The 24,131-nt window shown below is 46.1% G+C and overlaps 1 protein-coding gene across 1 annotated transcript in view; it reads left to right on the top strand.

Moving 5' to 3' along the window:
- Positions 1-245: 245 nt before the first annotated feature.
- fanca (FA complementation group A) overlaps positions 246-24,131 on the top strand; it is a gene marked incomplete at its 3' end in the record, with an annotated part of 33,825 nt that continues 9,939 nt past the window's right edge. Inside the window, exons 1-26 of the mRNA XM_080504832.1 lie at positions 246-349; positions 2,168-2,280; positions 4,396-4,489; positions 6,006-6,115; positions 6,918-7,013; positions 7,094-7,167; positions 7,251-7,360; positions 8,329-8,436; positions 8,529-8,583; positions 9,888-10,000; positions 11,524-11,600; positions 11,716-11,857; positions 13,274-13,407; positions 13,773-13,883; positions 14,924-15,019; positions 15,558-15,617; positions 15,789-15,871; positions 16,905-16,965; positions 17,092-17,141; positions 17,216-17,288; positions 18,676-18,746; positions 18,858-18,957; positions 20,271-20,458; positions 22,224-22,314; positions 22,762-22,875; positions 23,759-23,832. Coding sequence (XP_080360958.1) covers positions 271-349; positions 2,168-2,280; positions 4,396-4,489; positions 6,006-6,115; positions 6,918-7,013; positions 7,094-7,167; positions 7,251-7,360; positions 8,329-8,436; positions 8,529-8,583; positions 9,888-10,000; positions 11,524-11,600; positions 11,716-11,857; positions 13,274-13,407; positions 13,773-13,883; positions 14,924-15,019; positions 15,558-15,617; positions 15,789-15,871; positions 16,905-16,965; positions 17,092-17,141; positions 17,216-17,288; positions 18,676-18,746; positions 18,858-18,957; positions 20,271-20,458; positions 22,224-22,314; positions 22,762-22,875; positions 23,759-23,832 — 2,477 coding nt within the window. The 5' untranslated portion in view covers positions 246-270. The remainder of the gene's footprint in view (positions 350-2,167; positions 2,281-4,395; positions 4,490-6,005; positions 6,116-6,917; positions 7,014-7,093; positions 7,168-7,250; positions 7,361-8,328; positions 8,437-8,528; positions 8,584-9,887; positions 10,001-11,523; positions 11,601-11,715; positions 11,858-13,273; positions 13,408-13,772; positions 13,884-14,923; positions 15,020-15,557; positions 15,618-15,788; positions 15,872-16,904; positions 16,966-17,091; positions 17,142-17,215; positions 17,289-18,675; positions 18,747-18,857; positions 18,958-20,270; positions 20,459-22,223; positions 22,315-22,761; positions 22,876-23,758; positions 23,833-24,131) is intronic.

Below are 24,131 nucleotides of genomic sequence, written 5' to 3'. Positions count from 1 at the left end.
ATTGAATTGAATTGAATTATTTCGCGGTTTAATTTTAGCGGGTAAAACCCTGCACGTTGTGTGTCGCCCCACTTCCGGTTGCTCTCTGATTGGCTGCAGCGTGTCCAATCAGCGAGCAGAGCGGGAGGCGGAAAGTATGGCGGACGGAACCAAAACAACATCGGCTTGAACGCGAGAGAGCGTGGAGAAATTAAAAGAACAAAAACGTTTTCAGCTGCGTTTTCACTCTCCGGTGTGACGAAAGTGACGCTTTGCCGAGGCGTTCTGAAAATGTTCGGCTCCCGTAAAATGTCCGCGAGCGCGTCCGGCGGGGCGGCGGGTCAGAAGAGGAGCGTGTCCAGCCTCCTCGGTGAGTCTCCGGCAGTCCCGCCACGCAGCACGGGGCGTCCGGGGAATTCAACTCTACACGGAATATTGAACTCCTCGCTCACTTTTATCGTGGCCGAAATGTCCCCGAAGGTCCGAGCGGAGCTGTTAACTACTTTATATTCACTTTAAAGACGGAACGTTGAGCTGTGAGCGTGATGAGTTTTCATTTGGTTGTTTTCACAACGGAGTCTGGTGAAGCTTCCGAAGTGTTGATGGGAATATTGTCTTTTGTCTCATAGGGAGACACTTGGACATTTTTTTTTCCAAAATGGTTTAAAGGCATTGATATGGGTCTGGCTGAGTAAAGCGTTCTGAAATGAAAAAAAAATAACACCTCATTTGTTAAAATCGGACAATCCAAACCAGAGTTATGTTATTTTCAAGGACGCAATTATTACTAATTAGTGGTCAGTGAAACAAAAGGAAGATGCAGTAGAGCAATAATAGAAAAACTGCTAATCTGGAATTAATATAGATAAATTGATGGGGAAAAAAAAAAGTCATTTCCATTTTGAGCCCTTCATTTTACTAAATTTTAATTCATTTTATTAATATTTTGTACATATCTGCCCGAATATATATATATGAATATTTTGGTTCCCACCTTTTCATTCTATGATAATAGTTTTCTAAATTATATTGCATTATAAGCAAGATTTATCGGAGGTTTTGTACGTTTGTACATCATGTTCACTTCCTGCCGGGATGAAAACTCCAGAGAATGAAGTTTATTCACCATATATCATAACTTACGGTTGCACTTTGATGAGCAGATTCAATATTTTGAACGTGAAACTCGCCTATATTTTCGAAAATCCCAAACTTTGGAAGTCAAGGGGCGTATTTTCATAAAGTAAAACCACCGGGAGATTCGGTGTCGAGTGGCGAATTCAAAAATGGCGGAAAGTGATGAAGCTAACGCAGAGCTAGCCGCCGTAGCCGCATTGTCGCAGACCGAATCGAGCGCAGCTTTCAAAAAAGTGATGACGTCATCGTGACGTTGGAAAATGACACGACGTTACGCGAAGATTTTTTGTGACGTTTAATCTGTTTAAGGCTACTTTATATACGTGTTCTATTATTACTGGGCTATATTGGGCTTTTTTTTAATTATTATTATTATTTCATTGTCGTTTTGCGTGGTTGTTTTGTTGTTTTATTTTTGTGATGATTTTTGCATTTGTAATTTACAAGAATTTTAGACAGTGTTTGTATATTTAAGTCATATTCTACAGCTTTTTAACAATTCCACATGATCTGGTCGCTGCAGAAACCTCGTATTCAAAGTTTCCAGCTCCTCTTTGATCCTCCTCCATTAGAATCTGGGATCCTTGGAGGAGCGACACCCAGAATCTGCTGTGTCTGTGTGAGCTGGACTGGCTCCGCCCATCTATGGGAAGAGGAAGGAAGTACTTCCTCTCGTGGCGCCATGTGCCAGAGCAGAGCTGCCTGATTGTGGGAGGAGTCAAAGGAGGGGGGGGAGGAGCCTACCTTGATTGTGATTGGCCGAACCCCCGATGACACTATATAGGGTTTGATTTCTGATTGGCTGCTTGGAGCAACACACTTTCTAAAAGAGAGAGAGAGACGACACACTTTCGACACGTCATTTGACTTTTAATTGATAATTTGCCATTTTTGCCTCTTTGCAGTAATTTAGTATTTTTCCCCTTCGTTTTTCTTGTTGTTTTTTTGTACATTTGTGATCTTGTGCTTTTCTCCTCAGATGTAAAATGTCCAGTTTCGCTGCAGGATTGGGGACCAAAGGTGTGACTCTTCTGTGTGTTTGTGTTTCCAGCCGGGCGAGTGCCGAAGAAGCCGAAGCCCGAGGACGAGGAGCGTCTGCAGGGGGAGGTGATCCAGCTGCTGGAACAGCAGCAGGATGTGGCTGGTCTGTTCAGGGAGGTCGGGGTAAGAGAGGGGCGGTCGGGGTGAGAGAGGGAGGGTCGGGGCGAGAGAGGGACGGTCGGGGCGAGAGAGGGACGGGGTGAGAGAGGGGTAAGAGAGGGACGGTCGGGGCGAGAGAGGGAGGGTCGGGGCGAGAGAGGGACGGTCGGGGCGAGAGAGGGACGGTCGGGGCGAGAGAGGGACGGGGTGAGAGAGGGGTAAGAGAGGGACGGTCGGGGCGAGAGAGGGAGGGTCGGGGCGAGAGAGGGACGGTCGGGGCGAGAGAGGGACGGGGTGAGAGAGGGGTAAGAGAGGGACGGTCGGGGCGAGAGAGGGGTGAGAGAGGGGCGGGGTGAGAGAGGGAGGGTCGGGGTGAGAGAGGGACGGTCGGGGCGAGAGAGGGACGGGGTGAGAGAGGGGTAAGAGAGGGACGGTCGGGGCGAGAGAGGGGTGAGAGAGGGGCGGGGTGAGAGAGGGAGGGTCGGGGTGAGAGAGGGACGGTCGGGGCGAGAGAGGGACGGGGTGAGAGAGGGGTAAGAGAGGGACGGTCGGGGCGAGAGAGGGGTGAGAGAGGGGCGGGGTGAGAGAGGGAGGGTCGGGGTGAGAGAGGGACGGTCGGGGCGAGAGAGGGACGGGGTGAGAGAGGGGTAAGAGAGGGACGGTCGGGGCGAGAGAGGGGTGAGAGAGGGGCGGGGTGAGAGAGGGAGGGTCGGGGTGAGAGAGGGACGGTCGGGGCGAGAGAGGGACGGGGTGAGAGAGGGGTAAGAGAGGGACGGTCGGGGCGAGAGAGGGGTGAGAGAGGGGCGGGGTGAGAGAGGGACGGTCGGGGCGAGAGAGGGACGGGGTGAGAGAGGGGTAAGAGAGGGACGGTCGGGGCGAGAGAGGGGTGAGAGAGGGGCGGGGTGAGAGAGGGAGGGTCGGGGTGAGAGAGGGACGGTCGGGACGAGAGAGGGACGATCGAGAGAGGGACGGTCGGGGCGAGAGAGGGACGATCGAGAGAGGGACGGTCGGGGCGAGAGAGGGACGGGGTGAGAGAGGGGTAAGAGAGGGACGGTCGGGGCGAGAGAGGGGTGAGAGAGGGGCGGGGTGAGAGAGGGAGGGTCGGGGTGAGAGAGGGACGGTCGGGGCGAGAGAGGGACGGGGTGAGAGAGGGGTAAGAGAGGGACGGTCGGGGCGAGAGAGGGGTGAGAGAGGGGCGGGGTGAGAGAGGGAGGGTCGGGGTGAGAGAGGGACGGTCGGGACGAGAGAGGGACGATCGAGAGAGGGACGGTCGGGGCGAGAGAGGGACGATCGAGAGAGGGACGGTCGGGGCGAGAGACGACGGACGGTCGGGGCGAGAGAGGGACGGTCGGGCGAGAGAGGGACGGTCAGAGTGAGAGAGGGTAAGAGAGGGGGACGGTCGGGGTGAGAGAGGGATGGTCAGGGTGAGATAGGGGGCGAGAGAGGGACGGTCAGAGTGAGAGAGGGTAAGAGAGGGGGACGGTCGGGGCGAGAGAGGGACGGTCAGGGTGAGAGAGGGACGGTCGGGGGCAAGAAAACACTGCGTTATAGTTTCAAAACTTAATTTGTTGTCCATATATATATATATATATATATACACATATTTGCACACATGACTTTGTTTTGTGTCTCTTTACTGTGCGTTTGTCACTTTTCTTGTTATTCACCTCCTCCAGGAATCGTTCAGTTCGCAAGACGACTCAAAAACCCGCGGAGGGTTATTATGATTTAATTTAATTTTAGATGATATTTTGGCTCCAAAAGAAATATTTGGTCAGCCAGAAAAAACACGTTTCAGAAACACCATCTGGATTCCATTTTTACGCCCCAGTGTTTTTAGGGTTTAGTTTAAAAAGGCGTTCATTCACCTTGGGAAAGTTGTTTTGGACTTTTAAGGCTGATTTATACAAGTTTGATTTGTTGAAGGAATTGACGAAACATTAAAATAATGACAATACAAATAGTAAAAAGAAAGAAAAAATCACCTTTGAATATCTGGGTTTTCTTCTTTTTCGGCTACAACAAAGCAGCTTGGTCAGAGATGAAAGTGAACGCAGCTTGTATGTTTCTTTGAAGTGGAGAATCGAGGAATCAAATGATTTCCTGCTTGATGGAAATTAGTGTTTTTTTTTCCTGCAGGACGCGGCGCCATCGTGGAGCTCTCTGGACGGAGAGCCTGAGCGTGAGGGCGTGGAGGCCGCCGCCGCCGCCGCCGCCACCGGCTCGGTGCTCGGTGAGGTTCAGTCTGAAAACACATGAAAACGCATGAAAACACACGAATCCACATGAAAACGCATGAAAACTCATGAAAACGGATGAAAACACATGAATCCACATGAAAACATGAATCCACATGAATCCACATGAAAACATGAATCCACATGAAAACATGAATCCACATGAAAACATGAAAACATGAATCCACATGAATACACATGAAAACACATGAATCCACATGAAAACATGAATCCACATGAAAACATGAATCCACATGAAAACACATGAATCCACATGAAAACATGAATCCACATGAATACACATGAAAACACATGAATCCACATGAAAACATGAATCCACATGAAAACATGAATCCACATGAAAACATGAATCCACATGAAAACATGAATCCACATGAAAACATGAATCCACATGAAAACACATGAATCCACATGAAAACACATGAATCCACATGAAAACACATGAATCCACATGAAAACACATGAAAACATGAATCCACATGAAAACACATGAATCCACATGAAAACATGAATTCACATGAAAACACATGAATCCACATGAAAACATGAATCCACATGAAAACATGAAAACACATGAATCCACATGAAAACATGAATCCACATGAAAACATGAATACACATGAAAACACATGAATCCACATGAAAACATGAATCCACATGAAAACACATGAATCCACATGAAAACATGAATCCACATGAAAACACATGAAAACATGGATCCACATGAAAACACATGAATCCACATGAAAACATGAATCCACATGAAAACATGAATCCACATGAAAACACATGAATCCACATGAAAACATGAATCCACATGAAAACACATGAATCCACATGAAAACACATGAAAACATGAATCCACATAAAAACACATGAATCCACATGAAAACATGAATTCACATGAAAACATGAATCCACATGAAAACATGAATCCACATGAAAACACATGAATCCACATGAAAACATGAATCCACATGAAAACACATGAAAACATGGATCCACATGAAAACACATGAAAACATGAATCCACATGAAAACACATGAATCCACATGAAAACACATGAATCCACATGAAAAGATGAATCCACATGAAAACATGGATCCACATGAAAACACATGAAAACATGAAAGCACATGAAAACACACGTTTGATGATTCGCCACTCAAACTGAACATCAGAAAACAGAAGCTGTGTGACCAGTATTATCTAAACTACCATTATTGACGGTGTCGCTAAATGTCGAGGTCACATCATTTAAAAAAATGTTTCCTGCCTTTCAAAATAAAAGTCGTGGTTCGGCCCTGGGAGGACAAAGTGTCCCCCCTGATACAGACCCACAATAGTAGGAGACGGGTGTTTTGCCAGTACAGACAGAATTCCCGTCGGTGGACTTCTGTGAAGCTTCATCTTAATCTCAACGTGACGGAGGCGAGAGGCCTCGGGGGCGGAGCTCCGGGTGTGAAGGTGTGAACTGTGCTGTTTGTCAGCGGCGGAGCTGCAGCGTCAGGCCGCTCGGCTCCACGTCGCCGTGACGACGCTGGCGGTGAAGATGCTGCTGGAGAGGCTGACGGAGATCGTGGAGGAGGAGGTGGAGAAGGTGGAGGAGGAGGAGGAGGAGGAGGAGGAGGAGGAGGCGAGGCAGATGCTCAGTCCAGCTCAGAGGGTGAGTTTGTGACATCATGTGACCTCCACAGATGCATTAATGTCGGGGGTCAAATTCTGACCAAGCGAACAGCCACGGCGACGCTAGCGTCTATTCTGAAAATCAAGATCAAGCGAGCTTTTATTGTGAAGCACAATTCTTCACTAGAAGAAGGTCTAGATCAGTGGCCCCCAACCTTTTCATCACCGCGGACCGGTCAGTGCTTGACAATTGTACTGCGGACCGGGGGGGGGTTCGTAGATTGTTTATATTATTGAAGGCTTCATTGCCTCGTTAGCTAGCCGTTAGCCGTTAGCCCAGTGGACTCGGTCTGTGGGAATCACCTGTCGCCATCAAGTAGAACTCCTGGTTAACTGTTAAAAACGTTCTCTTTCTTGGAAGTTCTTCTTCTGTCTCTTCACCCTTTTCCCTTCCAAAAGAAACTTTCCAAACACGTCTGTTTTTCGCTCATTTTGCTAGCTTGTGGGTTAAACGTTTGGCGCTCAAGTGACCCGAGACGCAACCGAGAGAATCTGGTCATTTTTCAAAATAAAAGATTGTTCAGACTCGGTTAATAAATACAACGGAAATAATTAATTATTTCTTGGGCGGCCCGGTACCGATTGATCCACGTACCGGTCCGCGGCGCCCCCCCCTCCGGGGGGTTGGGGACCACTGGTCTAGAAGACGCTAGCATCACCGTGGCTGTTAGCTTGGGTCGTCTTCCCTCTGCCCTCTTCCCCCCCCCCCCCCGCAGGCCCGGCTGGCCCCGGTGCTGCAGTCCAGCAGGGAGCTGCTCCGTCGGGGGCTCCTGGGCCCCGGGCTGCTGGGGCAGGAGGTCCGGAGGCACCGGGTGAGGAACCCACGTCTGAATCCGGCGCCACGCCGTCCTGACGGAACTGAAGCGGGACGTTCTGCTGTGTTTGTTTCCAGAAGCTTCCCAGACTGGAGCTGTTCCACCACCTTCATGTTCACAACGTCCTCCATCTGAAGCACCTGCTGGAGGGGTGAGGGCCGAGCACCACCTTGAGACCCCCCCGCTGAGACCCCCCCCTCTGAGCCCTTCTGTCCCACTTCCTGTCCCCCCCAGTGAGGAGGACGTCCGGTGCTGGTTGGTGTCTCAGATGAAGTCTCTGTGTGGCTGGACGCCTCCGCAGGAAGAGGAGGAGACCAGGAGAGTCCAACAGGAAGTTCTGACGGGTACCAAGAACCTCTACTGCCAGATTATAGAGCATCTTCCTCCTCTAACGTCAGATTATAGAGCATCTTCCTCCTCTAACGTCAGATTATAGAGCATCTTCCTCCTTTAACGTCAGATTATAGAGCATCTTCCTCCTCTAACGTCAGATTATAGAGCATCTTCCTCCTTTAACGTCAGATTATAGAGCATCTTCCTCCTCTAACGTCAGATTATAGAGCATCTTCCTCCTCTAACGTCAGATTATAGAGCATCTTCCTCCTCTAACGTCAGATTATAGAGCATCTTCCTCCTCTAACGCCAGATTATAGAGCATCTTCCCCCTCTAACGTCAGATTATAGAGCATCTTCCTCATCTAACGTCAGATTATAGAGCATCTTCCTCATCTAATGTCAGATTATAGAGCATCTTCCTCCTCTAACACCAGATTATAGAGCATCGTCCTCCTCTAACATCAGATTATAGAGCATCTTCCTCCTCTAACACCAGATTATAGAGCATCTTCCTCCTCTAACACCAGATTATAGAGCATCTTCCTCCTCTAACACCAGATTATAGAGCATCTTCCTCGTCTAACACCAGATTATAGAGCATCGTCCTCCTCTAACATCAGATTATAGAGCATCTTCCTCCTCTAACACCAGATTATAGAGCATCTTCCTCCTCTAACACCAGATTATAGAGCATCTTCCTCCTCTAACACCAGATTATAGAGCATCTTCCTCGTCAAACACCAGATTATGGCGCATCTTCCTCCTCTAACACCAGATTATGGCGCATCTTCCTCCTCTAACACCAGATTATGGAGCATCTTCCTCCTCTAACACCAGATTATGGAGCATCTTCCTCTAACGTCAGATTATAGAGCATCTTCCTCCTCTAACACCAGATTATGGAGCATCTTCCTCCTCTAACACCAGATTATGGAGCATCTTCCCCCTCTAATCCAGATTACCTGCTGTGTTGCAGCCCTGGTGGGGGTCCTGGTGTCGGTGGGGTTCCAGCCGGTCCAGGACGCGGCGGCAGAGCGGAGGATCTCCGTCCTCTGCAGCTCGGTGTTGGACGACATGCTCTTCTGTGAGTCTGCATCAAATAATCTCCAGGGCTCGTCTGTCCTTCTCTTTTAATCCCACTCTTCAACGTTTCATAGTGTTTTGTTTTGTCTTCAGGGCTCCTGGACTCTGTGGACGCGGGTCAGTCTGCTGCAGGAGGGTCTGGACGCTGGTATAGAACCTTTCACAGCTGATGTTTTGGGGGAAAAAGGGAAAATACTGTATTTTCTAGGCGATAAACCGCTACTTTTTTATTTTTTTAACATACTTTGAACTCTGCAGCAGAAAACTCTGATTTTCAAGGGTTAACGAGCTTCATGATGCGTTCAGGTGCATCACGTAACTCCGACATTTCTTCTTCTTTTCTTTTGTTTCCTTTTTAAATTTGGTGTGTGCGGCTTATAATATTCCAGTGCGCTCAACAGTCTGAAAATCACGGTATATAATCAAAATAAATGTATTACCCAGAACCCAATAGTTTCTACTTTTACATGTTATTTTCCTTTCATACAGTTTTACATTATGTCTTACTGTGTTTCATCTACATAATTAAGGCCCTCGTGAAAGGCCAGGCCTTTGTAATTCGTACGCCGCTGACAAGTGCCGGGCCTCCTAGCCTCAAATTCATGTCGGTGGCAGTTTTTGAAAGACCTTTCATGTTCCATCAGCGCCGTGTCATCCACACCAGAATTGAAGTAAAACCAGATTCCGGCTCGGGGGCACCTGCCGAGTACCACCTGAGATTTTCAGGTGGATCGGCTAGCTCGCGGCCTAGCATGCCCGTTAGCATGCTAACAGACATTGTCTGATTGAGCTGAAATTTGGTAGGTGGCCTAATGGGGGCGCTGCGGTCAGGAATCACTAGCTAATTAGCTGGTTTTGACGCCATTTTTCAAAATAAAAGTCATTAAAAACATTTTTTTTTTTTTTTTAAACTTAAAAAATGATCAGTAGCCGGTCCAGAGGATCGTGGCCCCCCCGACGGGCTTCAGCGAGGTCCCGGCCAACGCTGCTTGCAGCTTTAATTATTTATTATTCCTTGTTTGGCTTTATTAGGGTCCGAGCACTGACAGTTTATAGAAACATAGGGATTATTATTATTATCATTATTATTGTTATTATTTTGTCTGTGCATTTTCAAGGGCTTTAGTAGACATAACATTTAGTGAACGTTTGCACAGTCGTCGGGTTCGGCGTAAACCTTGATAGCTTGCGGGAGCGACACATTGTGAAGTGGCTCAACGGCGCCACCTGCAGGATTGGAAGAAAGTAGCCTCAGAATCAAATTTCACCGAGAGCTGTGAAAATGGGCTCACGTATGTAACGGGCCAAGACGAACAGAAAACTCTTCTACAGCCAGACAGGAAGCCGGGTATTTGGAGGAAAACGGCAGATTTTGGTGAATTCTTCTGCCCGAATGTCGTAATTTTTCCGAACTCGTCTCTTTTTTTTGTCTTTCTTCTCTTCTTCTTCCAGGATCGGGGTGTTGGAGGCGTCGCTCTGTGGAGCTTCAGCCTCACCGGAGGCTCTGCAGCGGTTCTTCACCCACTCCCTCACGCAGACTCTCACCTTCAGGCCGCAGCTCACAGGTGAAGGTCTTCCAGCGTGACGCAGTGGACGCTAGTTCATCCTCCTCAAAGAACACCAGATGGCCTCGTTTCCGTCGTCCAGCTCGTCTGGGAGAACACCAGTTCAAACCAGTTCAAACCAGTTCACACCAGTTCACACCAGTTCACACCAGTTCAAACCAGTTCAAACCAGTTCAAACCAGTTCACACCAGTTCACACCAGTTCAAACCAGTTCAAACCAGTTCACACCAGTTCACACCAGTTCAAACCAGTTCACACCAGTTCAAACCAGTTCACACCAGTTCATACCAGTTCACACCAGTTCACACCAGTTCATACCAGTTTAAACCAGTTCACACCAGTTCACACCAGTTCAAACCAGTTCAAACCAGTTCACACCAGTTCATACCAGTTTAAACCAGTTCACACCAGTTTAAACCAGTTCACACCAGTTTAAACCAGTCCACACCAGTTTAAACCAGTTCACACCGATTCATACAAGTTCATACCGGTTTAAACCAGTTCACACCGGTTTACACCAGTTCACACCAGTTTAAACCAGTTCACACTAGTTTAAACCGGTTTGGGTGGGTTGTCAGGTCCCAGCGGGTCACTGTTCTGGTTTGAAGGTTTTCATTTGGTTACTGATCGGTTGGATCGGTTTCCTCAAACCAGTTCAGACCAGTTGTAAACCAGTTCAGACCAATTATAAACCAGTTCAGACCAATTATAAACCAGTTCAGACCAGTTGGAAACCAGTTCAGACCAGTTAGAAACCAGTTCCAGACCAGTTGTCAGTTTATACCAGTTAGAAACCAGATCAGACCAGTTCAGACCAGTTGGTCTTGTTTCCTTCGTCCAGCTCGTCTGGGAGAACAAATTAGTTTGGACCGTTCCAACCGTCCTGCTGAACCGAGAAGGAGCTGCTTTGAGGGGGCGTGGCCTGCTTTGAGGGGGCGTGGCCTGCTTTGAGGGGGCGTGGCCTACAAGTTCAGCACAGTCTTATCAGAGTGTGAACAGTCCTGCAGAAAAAGCCTTTTTTTTTCCGGCAGCTTCCTGACGTCACTGCTGAACCTTCTTGTTCTTACGGCTTCATAATAATAATAAAGCGTCTGCAGGATCTTAAAAGTTGATTTTATTTTTACAACTTCGCTGTCGGCACGTCACAGGCGGCACCGGGAGGCATCTAGGGTTTTATATCTATGGTGTTAACGACATGCAGAAAGCTGCAGGAGGACGATTGACTGAGATAATATTATTATAATATATTATAATATTAATATAATATTAATACATCTGCCCTCGTTTCTCTTTGTAAACTTTTACTTTTCATAATGTATTTTTCCCTCTTTGCACTAAGAACAAAGGAAACGTTTGGGGTTTTGAATTCCAACTTGTATTTTCCGTGACGTGCAGCAGGTCGTCTGACTGGAGGTGGAGATCAGGGCCCTGGTGGACCATGTTCTCCACCTCCAGCTCCACCTGCACCTCCACCCGCAACAAAAGCATAAGAATAAACCCAGCAAACCTCTGGTGTCCTCAGTGTCGGACGCCGTCAGTCTGCAGAGCGGCTGGACGTTTGCCAAGTCCAGCAGCACGCTGACCGCTCTGCTACGTCAGGTAAACCTCCATCACGCCCCATGCACACAACTCGCTGAGTCGGCAGATCACATTTAAAACACAAAAAGAGAAGCGACTGCACGATTTGGAGCTGTGTGTGTTTTCCCCCCGGCAGCTGTCCGGGGGCTTGAGGGTGGAGCAGCTCCTGCTCCACCTGCAGAAGGTTCTGGAAACCCACGAGGTGAACTGGAAACACGTCCTGAGCTTCTGCTCCACCCTGCTGGTTTACTACAGCGACGCCCAGCACCGCCTCACGGGTACGGCTGCAGCCGCCTTGCAGCGACTTACTGTGCATTTTATTATCCAGGGAATCGATTTGAGAAAAATAATAATAACAATAGTAATAATAGTAATAATAATAATAATAGTAATAATAATAGTAGTAGTAGTAGTAATAAAGGTATAATAGTAATAATAATATAATGGTAATAATAGTAATAATAGTAGTAATAGTAATAATAATAGTAGTAGTAATAATAATAATAATAGTAATAATAGTAGTAGTAATATTAATAATAGTATAATGGTAATAATAGTAATAATGGTAGTAATAGTAATAATAGTAGTAATAGTAATAATAATAGTAGTAGTAGTAATAATAGTAGTAGTAGTATAATAGTAATAATAATAGTAGTAATGGTAATAATAGTAGTAATAGTAATAATAGTAATAATAATAATAATATAATAGTAGTAATAGTAATAATAATAATAATAGTAATAATAATAGTAGTAGTAGTAATAATAGTAGTAGTAGTATAATAGTAATAATAATAGTAGTAATAATAATAATAGTAGTAATAGTAATAATAATAATAGTAATAATAATAATAATATAATAGTAGTAATAGTAATAATAATAGTAGTAGTAGTAATAATAGTAGTAGTAGTATAATAGTAATAATAATAGTAGTAATAATAATAGTAGTAATAGTAATAATAATAATAGTAATAATAATATAATAGTAGTAATAGTAATAATAATAATAATAGTTATAATAATAGTAGTAGTAGTAATAATAATAATAATAGTATAATAGTAATAATAATATAATAGTAATAATAGTAGTAATAGTAATAATAGTAGTAGTAATAATAATAGTAGTAGTAGTAATAATAGTAGTAATAGTAATAATAATAATAATAGTAATAGTAATAATAGTAGTAATAGTAATAATAATAATAATAGTAATAGTAATAATAGTAGTAATAGTAATAATAATAATAATAGTAATAGTAATAATAGTAGTAATAGTAATAATAATAATAATATAATAGTAATAATATTAGCAATAATAGTAATAGTAATAATAATAGTAGTAATAATAATAACAATATAATGGAGAGAAAAGGGAAATAAGGTATTTCTCCTAATGTATTTTTAATCAATGTTAATAAAGCTTGTCTATCAAAATGATTAGAAAAAACTTATTTGAAGCCAAAAGTTTAATGATCACAGACTAGAATTTTCCTCTACTTACTCCTGCCTTATATAAAAAAAACTAACAAACAAAAAACTCCTTTTCAATGGAAATTATGCCCAAAGTGTAGTTCAGCTCCGCCCCCTTGAGGCGAGGCAGCGTACTGCCTGCCTCACTTTATTGTGGCGATCACGTCGTTGACATGCCGAGGAGCAGGAAGGTCACGTGACCCCCGTCCCGTTCTGGGTTCCAGAGCTGCTGTCCCGGCTGCTGGGCGCCGCGTTCCACGCCTACGACCTGGAGAACATGGTCACCGCCTTCCTATTGGCCCGCCAGGGGGCGCTGGAGGGAACCGCCGTCTTCCCCTCCTACAGCCACTGGTTCAAGGTCCGACCGTCTCTACGTCCTCCTAGGAAACCGTCACCATGGCGACGGTGGCGAAAACCAGCGCTACTTTCACAGATCTGCGTATCACTTGTGTAACAATGGGGGTTAATGGTTCCTAATAAGGTTCCCTACAGGAAGTGTGTACAGTATGAAAAGTAAGGGTCCCAACACAGAACCCTGTGGAACTCCGTAGTGAGCTTCAGTCTTCAGTAAAACAAGGCTGACAACAACAACAACAACAAAAAAGAGAAAAATGCTGCTGGAGACCCAAAAACGGCCAAACTAGCAAGAGTGTTGCCGGTCCAGGGGGCGGGGCTTCTGGTGGTTTGAACTCCACGGTGCCTTGACGGCCTCTCTGCCCTCAGGAGAGTTTCGGCGGCGGCTCCGGGTTCCAGGCCGGCAGCAAGAAGTCCCTGGTGTTCCTGCTCAAGTTCCTGTCCGACCTGGTTCCTTTTGAACCGCCTCAGTACCTCAAGGTGGCCACGCCCTCGTCTTCGTCTTCATCGTTATCTTCATCTTCATCGTTATCTTCATCCTGCTGCCGACACACCTGTGTGTGTGTGTGTGTGTGTGTGTGTGTGTGTGTGTGTGTGTGTGTGTGTGTGTGTGTGTGTGTGTGTGTGTGTGTGTGTGTGTGTGTGTGTGTGTGTGTGTGTGTGTGTGTGTGTGTTCGTGACACGTAGGACAAGTTTATTTATAGAGCGCCATTCAAACACAAGGCTCTAATGTGCTCCACCCTCTCTGTGCTCCACCCTCTGTGTCGGTGTGATGTGCTCCACCCTCTGTGTGTCGGTGTGATGTGCTCCACCCTCTTTGTGCTCCACCCTCTGTGTGTCGGTGTGATGTGCTCCACCCTCTTTGTGCTCCACCCTCTGTGTGTCAGTGTGATGTGCTCCACCCTCTGTGTCGGTGTGATGTGCTCCACCCTCTTTGTGCTCCACCCTCTGTGTGTCGGTGTGATGTGCTCCACCCTCTTTGTGCTCCACCCTCTGTGTGTCAGTGTGATGTGCTCCACCCTCTGTGTGTCGGTGTGATGTGCTCCACCCTCTTTGTGCTCCACCCTCTGTGTGTCAGTGTGATGTGCTCCACCCTCTTTGTGCTCCACCCTCTGTGTGTCGGTGTGATGTGCTCCACCCTCTTTGTGCTCCACCCTCTGTGTGTCAGTGTGATGTGCTCCACCCTCTTTGTGCTCCACCCTCTGTGTGTCGGTGTGATGTGCTCCACCCTCTTTGTGCTCCACCCTCTGTGTGTCGGTGTGATGTGCTCCACCCTCTTTGTGCTCGACCCTCTCTGTGTCGGTGTAGTGTGTTCCACCCTCTTTGTGCTCCACCCTCTGTGTGTCGGTGTGATGTGCTCCACCCTCTTTGTGCTCCACCCTCTCTGTGTCGGTGTGATGTGCTCCACCCTCTCTGTGTCGGTGTGATGTGCTCCACCCTCTCAGTGTAATGTGCTCCACCCTCCAGTCAGGTTGAGTCCCACACGGTTGCTTGACTCTCTGTTCCTCCTCCTCCACCAGGTCCACATCCTCCACCCTCCGTTCGTCCCCCTGAAGCACCGCGGCCTCCTGATGGAGTACGTCTCTCTGGCCAAGACCAGACTGGCCGACCTCAAGGTAAACAACAACAACAACAACAACACAAAGCACCAGAGGCCTGTACTGCCACCAACTACGTCACTCCCTCACGTCTCGCCGGACAAATCTCATGACTCAGCAGGATGTGGAAAATGCCCCGCCCCTTCTTAAAGTGACAGGCGCACGGGTTCAGCGCTGAGCTGCAGCGGAAATTAATTGATCTTTTTGACGTAGTGCAATAAATCCTTTTTGTTCTTGAAATCTGGAATCACGAGCTTACACACACACACACACACACACACACACACACACACACACACACACACACACACACACACACACACACACACACTCTTGCGGTTATTGGTGTTCCTCCATGGTTAAAGTCTGAATATCCACTTTGCTAATGGAACCCTGCTACATGTTTTATGATCTCTGCTTTTATCCGTGTGTGTGTGTGTGTGTGTGTGTGTGTGTGTGTGTGTGTGTGTGTGTGTGTGTGTGTGTGTGTGTGTGTGTGTGTGTGTGTGTGTGTGTGTGTGTGTGTGTGTGTGTGTGTGTGTGTGTGTGTGTACAGGAGTCAGTGGAGGACATGGGGTTGTACCAGGATGTTTCTGCTACAGGTGCTCCAGTGCAGGTAACAGTGACACCCAGTGGTGGCTTCAGGTATCGCAGAGCATTAAATCTCACCATCAACTTTACAGATGCATAAAAAAACATACAGTTTCATTAGATGGCTAGTTTTCGTGAACAAAACAATAAAGCTCTTTGTGGTGTTGTTTTCATTGACGTGATGTCTGTCCGTCAGTGTCAGGCTGTGCAGGACGTGCACAAGGCCGTCGCTCTGTTTGAAGGCACCGGCAGGATCTCTGCTGCCGTGATGGAGGCCAGGTGAGAGACACACAAAACCACCACAACATGACAACAGATCACCACAAAGAGACGTTAGAGCAACAGACAAAAAAACCCACCATGAAGCACTAAACAAGCACAACGGATGTGAAATGACCTCCAAGTGACATGAAACATTCAAAAACAACCACACAAAGACACATTGAGCACTACTGATGCAGATCAACACGAAACGGCCGTAAAATAGCACGAAACGGCCGCAAAATAGCACGAAACGGCCGTAAAATAGCACGAAACGGCCGCAAAATAGCACGAAACGACCGCAAAATAGCACGAAACGACCGCAAAATAGCACGAAACGACCGCAAAATAGCACGAAACGACCGCAAAATAGCACGAAACGGCCGCAAAATAGCACGAAACGACCGCAAAATAGCACGAAACGACCGCAAAATAGCACGAAACGACCGCAAAATAGCACGAAACGACCGCAAAATAACACGAAACGACCGCAAAATAGCACGAAATGACCGCAAAATAACACGAAACGACCACAAAATAGCACGAAATGACCGCAAAATAGCACGAAACGACCACAAAATAACATGAAACGGCCGCAAAATAGCACGAAACGGCCGCAAAATAGCACGAAACGACCAAAAAAATTACACGAAACGACCACAGAATAACATGAAATGACCAAAAAAATTACACGAAACGACCACAGAATAACACGAAACGACCAAAAAAACAACACGAAACGACCACAAAAATTAAACGAGACAACCACAAAATAGCACGAAACAACCACAAAAAAATAACACGAAACAACCACAAAATAGCACGAAACGACCACAAAATTACACGAAACGACCAAAAAAATTACACGAAACGACCAAAAAAATTACATGTAAACAACCAAATAACACGAAAAAGATCAAAAACAAGTATATAACGACCACAAGACGGCGGTAGAACAACACTGAAATGACAGTAAAACGACCACGACAGATGAAAAGACATGAAAGGACAAAGTGGCGGTGGTGTTCAGTCTGTCCTCGTCTCTCCTCAGTATCTTCAGGAGGCCCTACTTCCTGACCCGGTTCCTCCCGGCGCTGCTGACGCCCAGAGTGGTGAGCTGCTGCTCCTCCTCCTCCTCCTGCTGCTCCTCCTCCTCCTCCTCCTCCTCCCCCTCCTCCTGTACCCTCCCCCGTTGGCCTCCAGATGTTTCCTGATGTTTCCGTCATGTTTGACTGCAGCTCCCGGTGAAGGCCGACGCTCGGATGAGTTTCATCGACGCTCTGAAGAAGTGAGGAAGCTTCTACATGTGTACGTCTAGATTTTAGTGTGAGTCAAGTGACGTTTTGTTGGTTTGATCTTCAGAGCAGAGAAGATTCCGGCTGCTCAGTACTCGTCCTACGTGGAGGCCTGCCAGCGAGAGAGGAGGAGCGGCGGAGGAGGAGGTGGGGACTGCAGCTCCTCAGGAGGTGGAGGTGGAGGAGGTGGGGACGTCACCTCCTCAGGAGGTGGAGGAGGAGGTGTGGGCTTCACCTCCTCAGCAGTGTCTCTCAGTGTCACCAGGATGTGGGTTTTGTCCTCAGGGCCGGCGTCCCGCTCCGTCCCCAGCGAGGACCCCCTGGAGCTCCTGGAGGTCCAGCTGAAGACGCTCACAGAGCTGGTGGTGCAAGGAGACGCTGAAGGTGAGCACCGACTCCGGATCGCGTTCACACCAGTTCACACCGGTTTAAACCAGTTTACACCTGTTCACACCGGTTTAAACCAGTTCACACCGGTTCACACCAGTTCAAACCAGTTTAAACCAGTTCGCACCGGTTTACACCAGTTCACACCAGTTTAAACCAGTTCACACCAGTTTAAACCAGTTCACACCAGTTCAAACCAGTTTAAACCAGTCCACATCGGTTTAAACCAGTTCACACCGGTTTACACCAGTTCAAACCGGTTTAAACCAGTCCACACCGGTTTAAACCAGTTCACACCGGTTTACACCAATTCACACCAGTTTAAACCAGTTCACACCGGTTCAAGCCATTTCACACCAGTTCAAACCAGTTCACACCGTTTTACACCAGTTCACACCAGTTTAAACCAGTCCACACCGGTTTAAACCAGTTCACACCGGTTTACACCAATTCACACCAGTTTAAACCAGTTCACACCGGTTCAAGCCATTTCACACCAGTTCAAACCAGTTCACACCGTTTTACACCAGTTCACACCAGTTTAAACCAGTCCACACCGGTTTAAACCAGTTCACACCGGTTCAAACCATTTCACACCAGTTCAAACCAGTTCACACCGGTTTACACCAATTCACACCAGTTCAAACCAGTTCACACCAGTTTAAACTGGTTTGGGTGGGTTTTCAGGTCCCAGTGGGTCACTGTTCTGGTTTGTAGGTTTTCATTTGGTTCCTGATCGGTTGGATCGGTTTCTTCAGACCAGTTAGAAACCAGTTCAGACCAGTTAGAAACCAGTTCAGACCAGTTAGAAACCAGTTCAGACCAGGTTTAGGTCGAAGCTGCTCGTTTCACTCGTGAGGCGACGGAACCGAAGAACCACGTTCGTGTCCGGAGAAGTGACTGAGGACCACGGTGTCTCCTGTCCAGAGGTGTCCCCCCAGCTGTCCAGGCTGTCTCACACCCTGAGCCTGCTTTTCCCCGGCGGTGCAGACCGGCCCTCGGGGGCCCCGGCGCTCGTCAGGCTCCAGGTGGACGTGGCTCCGCCCCCCGACCTCCGTCTCAGGGTGCGTCCCGGCCGTCGTCTCACCGGGTGTCTCTCTCTGTGTCCCGCGGCTGACGCTCTGGTCTGTCCCTCGCCAGGCGGTGGATTCTGTCCTCAGGAGCTTCTGTCAGACGCTGGTAGAAGCTTCTAGAGTCGAGCCGCCGCACAGGTAAGGTCCTCCGACTCTACGTCTCAGGAAACTTCTCTGTCTGTGAGAGGGAAGACGCTCTATCACCTGGATTAGAGGAGGAAGATGCTCTATCACCTGGTCTCCCTGCAGACAGAACCTCTGGGCCTCCAGCTTCATCAAGTCTCTCCTCAACAACTCTCAGCTCCTCTCCTGCCTCCTTCAGCGGCTCTGGAACCTTTTACACTACCAGGTGAGCTGCACACCTGAATCACTATTATAGACATACATTACTAGAGACACATTACTAGAGACACATTACTAGAGACACACATTATTATAGACATACATTACTAGAGACACACATTATTATAGACATACATTACTAGAGACACACATTATTATAGACATACATTACTAGAGACACACATTATTATAGACATACATTACTAGAGACACATTACTAGAGACACACATTATTATAGACATACATTACTAGAGACACACATTATTATAGACATACATTACTAGAGACGCATTATTATAGACATACATTACTAGAGACGCATTATTATAGACATACATTACTAGAGACGCATTATTATAGACACACATTACTAGAGACACATTATTATAGACACACATTACTAGAGACACACATTATTATAGACACACATTATTATAGACACACATTACTAGAGACACACATTATTATAGACATACATTACTAGAGACACATTATAGACACACATTATTATAGACATACATTACTAGACACACATTATAGACACACATTACTAGAGACACACATTACTAGAGACACACATTATTATAGACACACATTACTAGAGACACACATTATTATAGACATACATTACTAGAGACACATTATAGACACACATTATTATAGACATACATTACTAGACACACATTACTAGAGACACATTACTATAGACACACATTACTAGAGACACACATTATTATAGACATACATTACTAGACGCACATTATAGACACACATTACTAGAGACATACATTATAGACACACATTATAGACATACATTACTAGAGACACATTGTTATAGACATACATTACTAGAGACACACATAATAGACATACATTACTAGAGACACATTATTATAGACACACATTACTAGAGACACACATAATTACAGACACACATAATTATAGACATGCATTACTAGAGACACATTATTATAGACACACATGATTATAGACATGCATTATTAGAGACACATAATTATAGACCTATATTATAGACACACATAATTATAGACACACATTACTAGAGACACACATGATTATAGACACATAATTATAGACCTATATTATAGACACACATAAATATAGACACACATTACTAGAGACACACATGATTATAGACACATTACTAGAGACACACATGATTATAGACATATATTATAGACACATCATTATAGACACACATTACTAGAGACACACTTTATTATAGAGACATATTATTGTAGACCCACATTACTAGAGACACAGTGTTAATTTAGAAGCCTCCCTTGCCGCCCCTGCAGGGCCCCTCGCTAAGCCCCGCCCACATCCTGGGTCTGGGGGCGTTGACGGTCCACCTCCACGCCGCCACGTCCCACAATGCACTGGTGCAGCTGGAGCCGGACGCTCTGCCAGAGCCGCTGGCGCTGTCGGAGGCCGTGGGCTCGGCGCTGCTCTGCAGGACAGGCAGCGACATGGTGTTCTGTGTGCGGTGAGCTGGACCATCGTCTATATATGAGCTGGACCATCGTCTATATATGAGCCAGACAATCGTTTATATATGAGCCGGACCATCGTTTATATATGAGCTGGACCATCGTCTATATATATCGTTTATATATTAGCTGGACCATCGTCTATATATGAGCCGGACCATCGTCTATATATGAGCCGGACCATCGTCTATATATGAGCCGGACCATCGTCTATATATGAGCCGGACCATCGTCTATATTTGAGCCGGACCATCGTCTATATTTGAGCCGGACCATCGTCTATATATGAGCCGGACCATCGTCTATATATGAGCTGGACCATCGTCTATATATGAGCTGGACCATCGTCTATATATGAGCCAGACAATCGTTTATATATGAGCCGGACCATCGTTTATATATATCGTTTATATATGAGCTGGACCATCGTCTATATATATCGTTTATATATTAGCTGGACCATCGTCTATATATGAGCCGGACCATCGTCTATATATGAGCCGGACCATCGTCTATATATGAGCCGGACCATCGTCTATATATGAGCCGGACCATCGTCTATATTTGAGCCGGACCATCGTCTATATATGAGCCGGACCATCGTCTATATATGAGCCGGACCATCGTCTATATATGAGCTGGACCATCGTCTATATATGAGCCGGACTATCGTCTATATATGAGCCGGACCATCGTCTATATATGAGCTGGACCATCGTCTATATATGAGCCGGACCATCGTCTATATATATTGTCTATATATGAGCTGGACCATCGTCTATATATGAGCCGGACCATCGTCTATATATGAGCTGGACCATCGTCTATATATGAGCTGGACCATCGTCTATATATATGAGCCGGACCATCGTCTATATATGAGCCGGACCATCGTCTATATATGAGCCGGACCATCGTCTATATATGAGCCGGACCATCGTCTATATATGAGCCGGACCATCGTCTATATATGAGCTGGACAATTGTCTATATATGAGCTGGACCATCGTCTATATATGAGCCGGACCATCGTCTATATATGAGCTGGACCATCGTCTATATATGAGCCGGACCATCGTCTATATATGAGCCGGACCATCGTCTATATATGAGCTGGACAATTGTCTATATATGAGCTGGACCATCGTCTATATATGAGCTGGACCATCGTCTATATATGAGCCGGACCATCGTCTATATATGAGCTGGACCATCGTCTATATATGAGCCGGACCATCGTCTATATATGAGCTGGACCATCGTCTATATATGAGCTGGACAATAGTCTATATATGAGCCGGACCATCGTCTATATATGAGCCGGACCATCGTCTATATATGAGCCGGACCATCGTCTATATATGAGCCGGACCATCGTCTATATATGAGCCGGACCATCGTCTATATATGAGCCGGACCATTGTTTATATTTGAGCCGGACCATCGTCTATATATGAGCCGGACCATCGTCTATATATGAGCTGGACCATCGTCTATATATGAGCCGGACCATTGTTTATATTTGAGCCGGACCATCGTCTATATATGAGCCGGACCATCGTCTATATATGAGCCAGACAATCGTTTATATATGAGCCGGACCATCGTTTATATATGAGCTGGACCATCGTCTATATATGAGCTGGACCATCGTCTATATATATGATCGCTTATCTATGATGTCATTGTCGCTTATCTATGATGTCATCAAGCCAGTGACGTCATCGTTTCCTCCCAGTGACGCTCGGTGTTCTCACGCAGGTTGTGTTTGTCGGCGGTTTGTTACGGGATCTGCAGAGGAGCTTCGTCGCCGCGGCAACAGGACTTTGTCCCCGTCCGTCTCTATAAGAAGGTGTGGAGACATTTTGTCCAACAGGACGTCCTGCTGGGACTCGTCCATCAGCAGGACGTCCCGTAGAGTCAAACTCTAAACGTGGATAAAAACAAGGAACATTTAAAAGAAGAGGGAAAAAAAACCTCATTTAAATGTAAAAATAGAAGTTTAAAGTTAAAATGAGTTGATCAGAGCTTTAAAGTTAAAATGAGTTTATCAGAAGTTTAAAGTTAAAATGAGTTGATCAGAGCTTTAAAGTTAAAATGAGTTTAAGGGGAGTTTAGATCTGAACTCAGATCAGTTTGTCTGCAGAAGCAGTGACTTCCTGTTCCTGTGTAGCTTCTCTACCTGCTGCCTCGACTGCTGCCTGAACTCAGGAGGCCTCCTGCTGCTCCCCCTGCTGCTCCTGCTGCTCCCCCTGCTGCTCCTGCTGCTCCTCCTGCTCCTCCTGCTCCTCCTCTGCAGCAGCCCGGCCTGTGGAGCAGCATCACTCATGACGACCACAGCTGGAAGGAGACGGCCCGACAGCTGTGGAGCCACGCCGGCTTCCAGCAGCTGCAGCATGAAGCTCCGTACCAGGTGAGGAGGAGCAACCCTACCTGGTGCTTTTATTTTGACAGTCACCGTAATAACAATCCAACTTGGTACTTTTATTTTGACAGTCACCGTAATAACAATCCAACCTGGTGCTTTTATTTTGACAGTCAACGTAATACCAATCCAACTTGGTACTTTTATTTTGACAGTCACCGTAATACCAATCCAACTTGGTACTTGACAATAACTGTAATACCAATCCGACTTGGTGCTTTTATTTTGACAGTCACCGTAATACCAATCCAACTTGGTACTTGACAATCACTGTAATACCAATCCAACCTGGTGCTTTTATTTTGACAGTCAACGTAATACCAATCCAACCTGGTGCTTTTATTTTGACAGTCAACGTAATACCAATCCAACTTGGTACTTTTATTTTGACAGTCACCGTAATACCAATCCAACTTGGTACTTTTATTTTGACAGTCACTGTAATACCAATCCAACTTGGTACTTTTATTTTTACAGTCACTGTAATAACAATCCAACCTGGTGCTTTTATTTTGACAGTCACCGTAATACCAATCCAACTTGGTACTTTTATTTTGACAGTCACCGTAATAACAATACGACTTGGTACTTTTATTTTGACAGTCACCGTAATACCAATCCAACCTGGTGCTTTTATTTTGACAGTCACCGTAATACCAATCCAACTTGGTACTTTTATTTTGACAGTCACCGTAATAACCAATCCAACCTGGTGCTTTTATTTTGACAGTCTATGTAGTTGTTGTTGTTGTTTGTAAAGTTAAACCAGGTGAGTTCCAGTCAGACTAAACTGCCGACTCAGCTGAAGTGTGACTCCGTTGATTGTTGCTTCAGAGGACTGATGTTTGTTGTTGTTGTTGTTGTTGTGTAGTTGTTGTTCTCAGAGTGGCTGAAGGAGGAGCTCCAGGTGCAGAGAGCTGAGGACGCTCTGTCTGACGCTGAACGGTGACACACACACACACACACACACACTCACACACACACGCACGCACACACACACACACACACACACACATCAAGACACACACACACACACACATACATCAAGACACACACACATCAAGACACACACACACATACATACATCAAGACACACACACACACACACACACACATCAAGAGACACACACACACACACACATACATCAAGACACACACACACACACACACACATCAAGACACACACACACACACATACATACATCAAGACACACACACATCAAGACACACACACACACACATAC

Source organism: Blennius ocellaris, assembly GCF_963422515.1.
Source record: "Blennius ocellaris genome assembly, chromosome: 11".
Lineage (NCBI taxonomy): Eukaryota > Metazoa > Chordata > Actinopteri > Blenniiformes > Blenniidae > Blennius > Blennius ocellaris.
The sequence above is the reverse complement of the archived record's forward strand: the minus strand, read 5'-3'. Positions and strand labels throughout refer to the sequence as shown.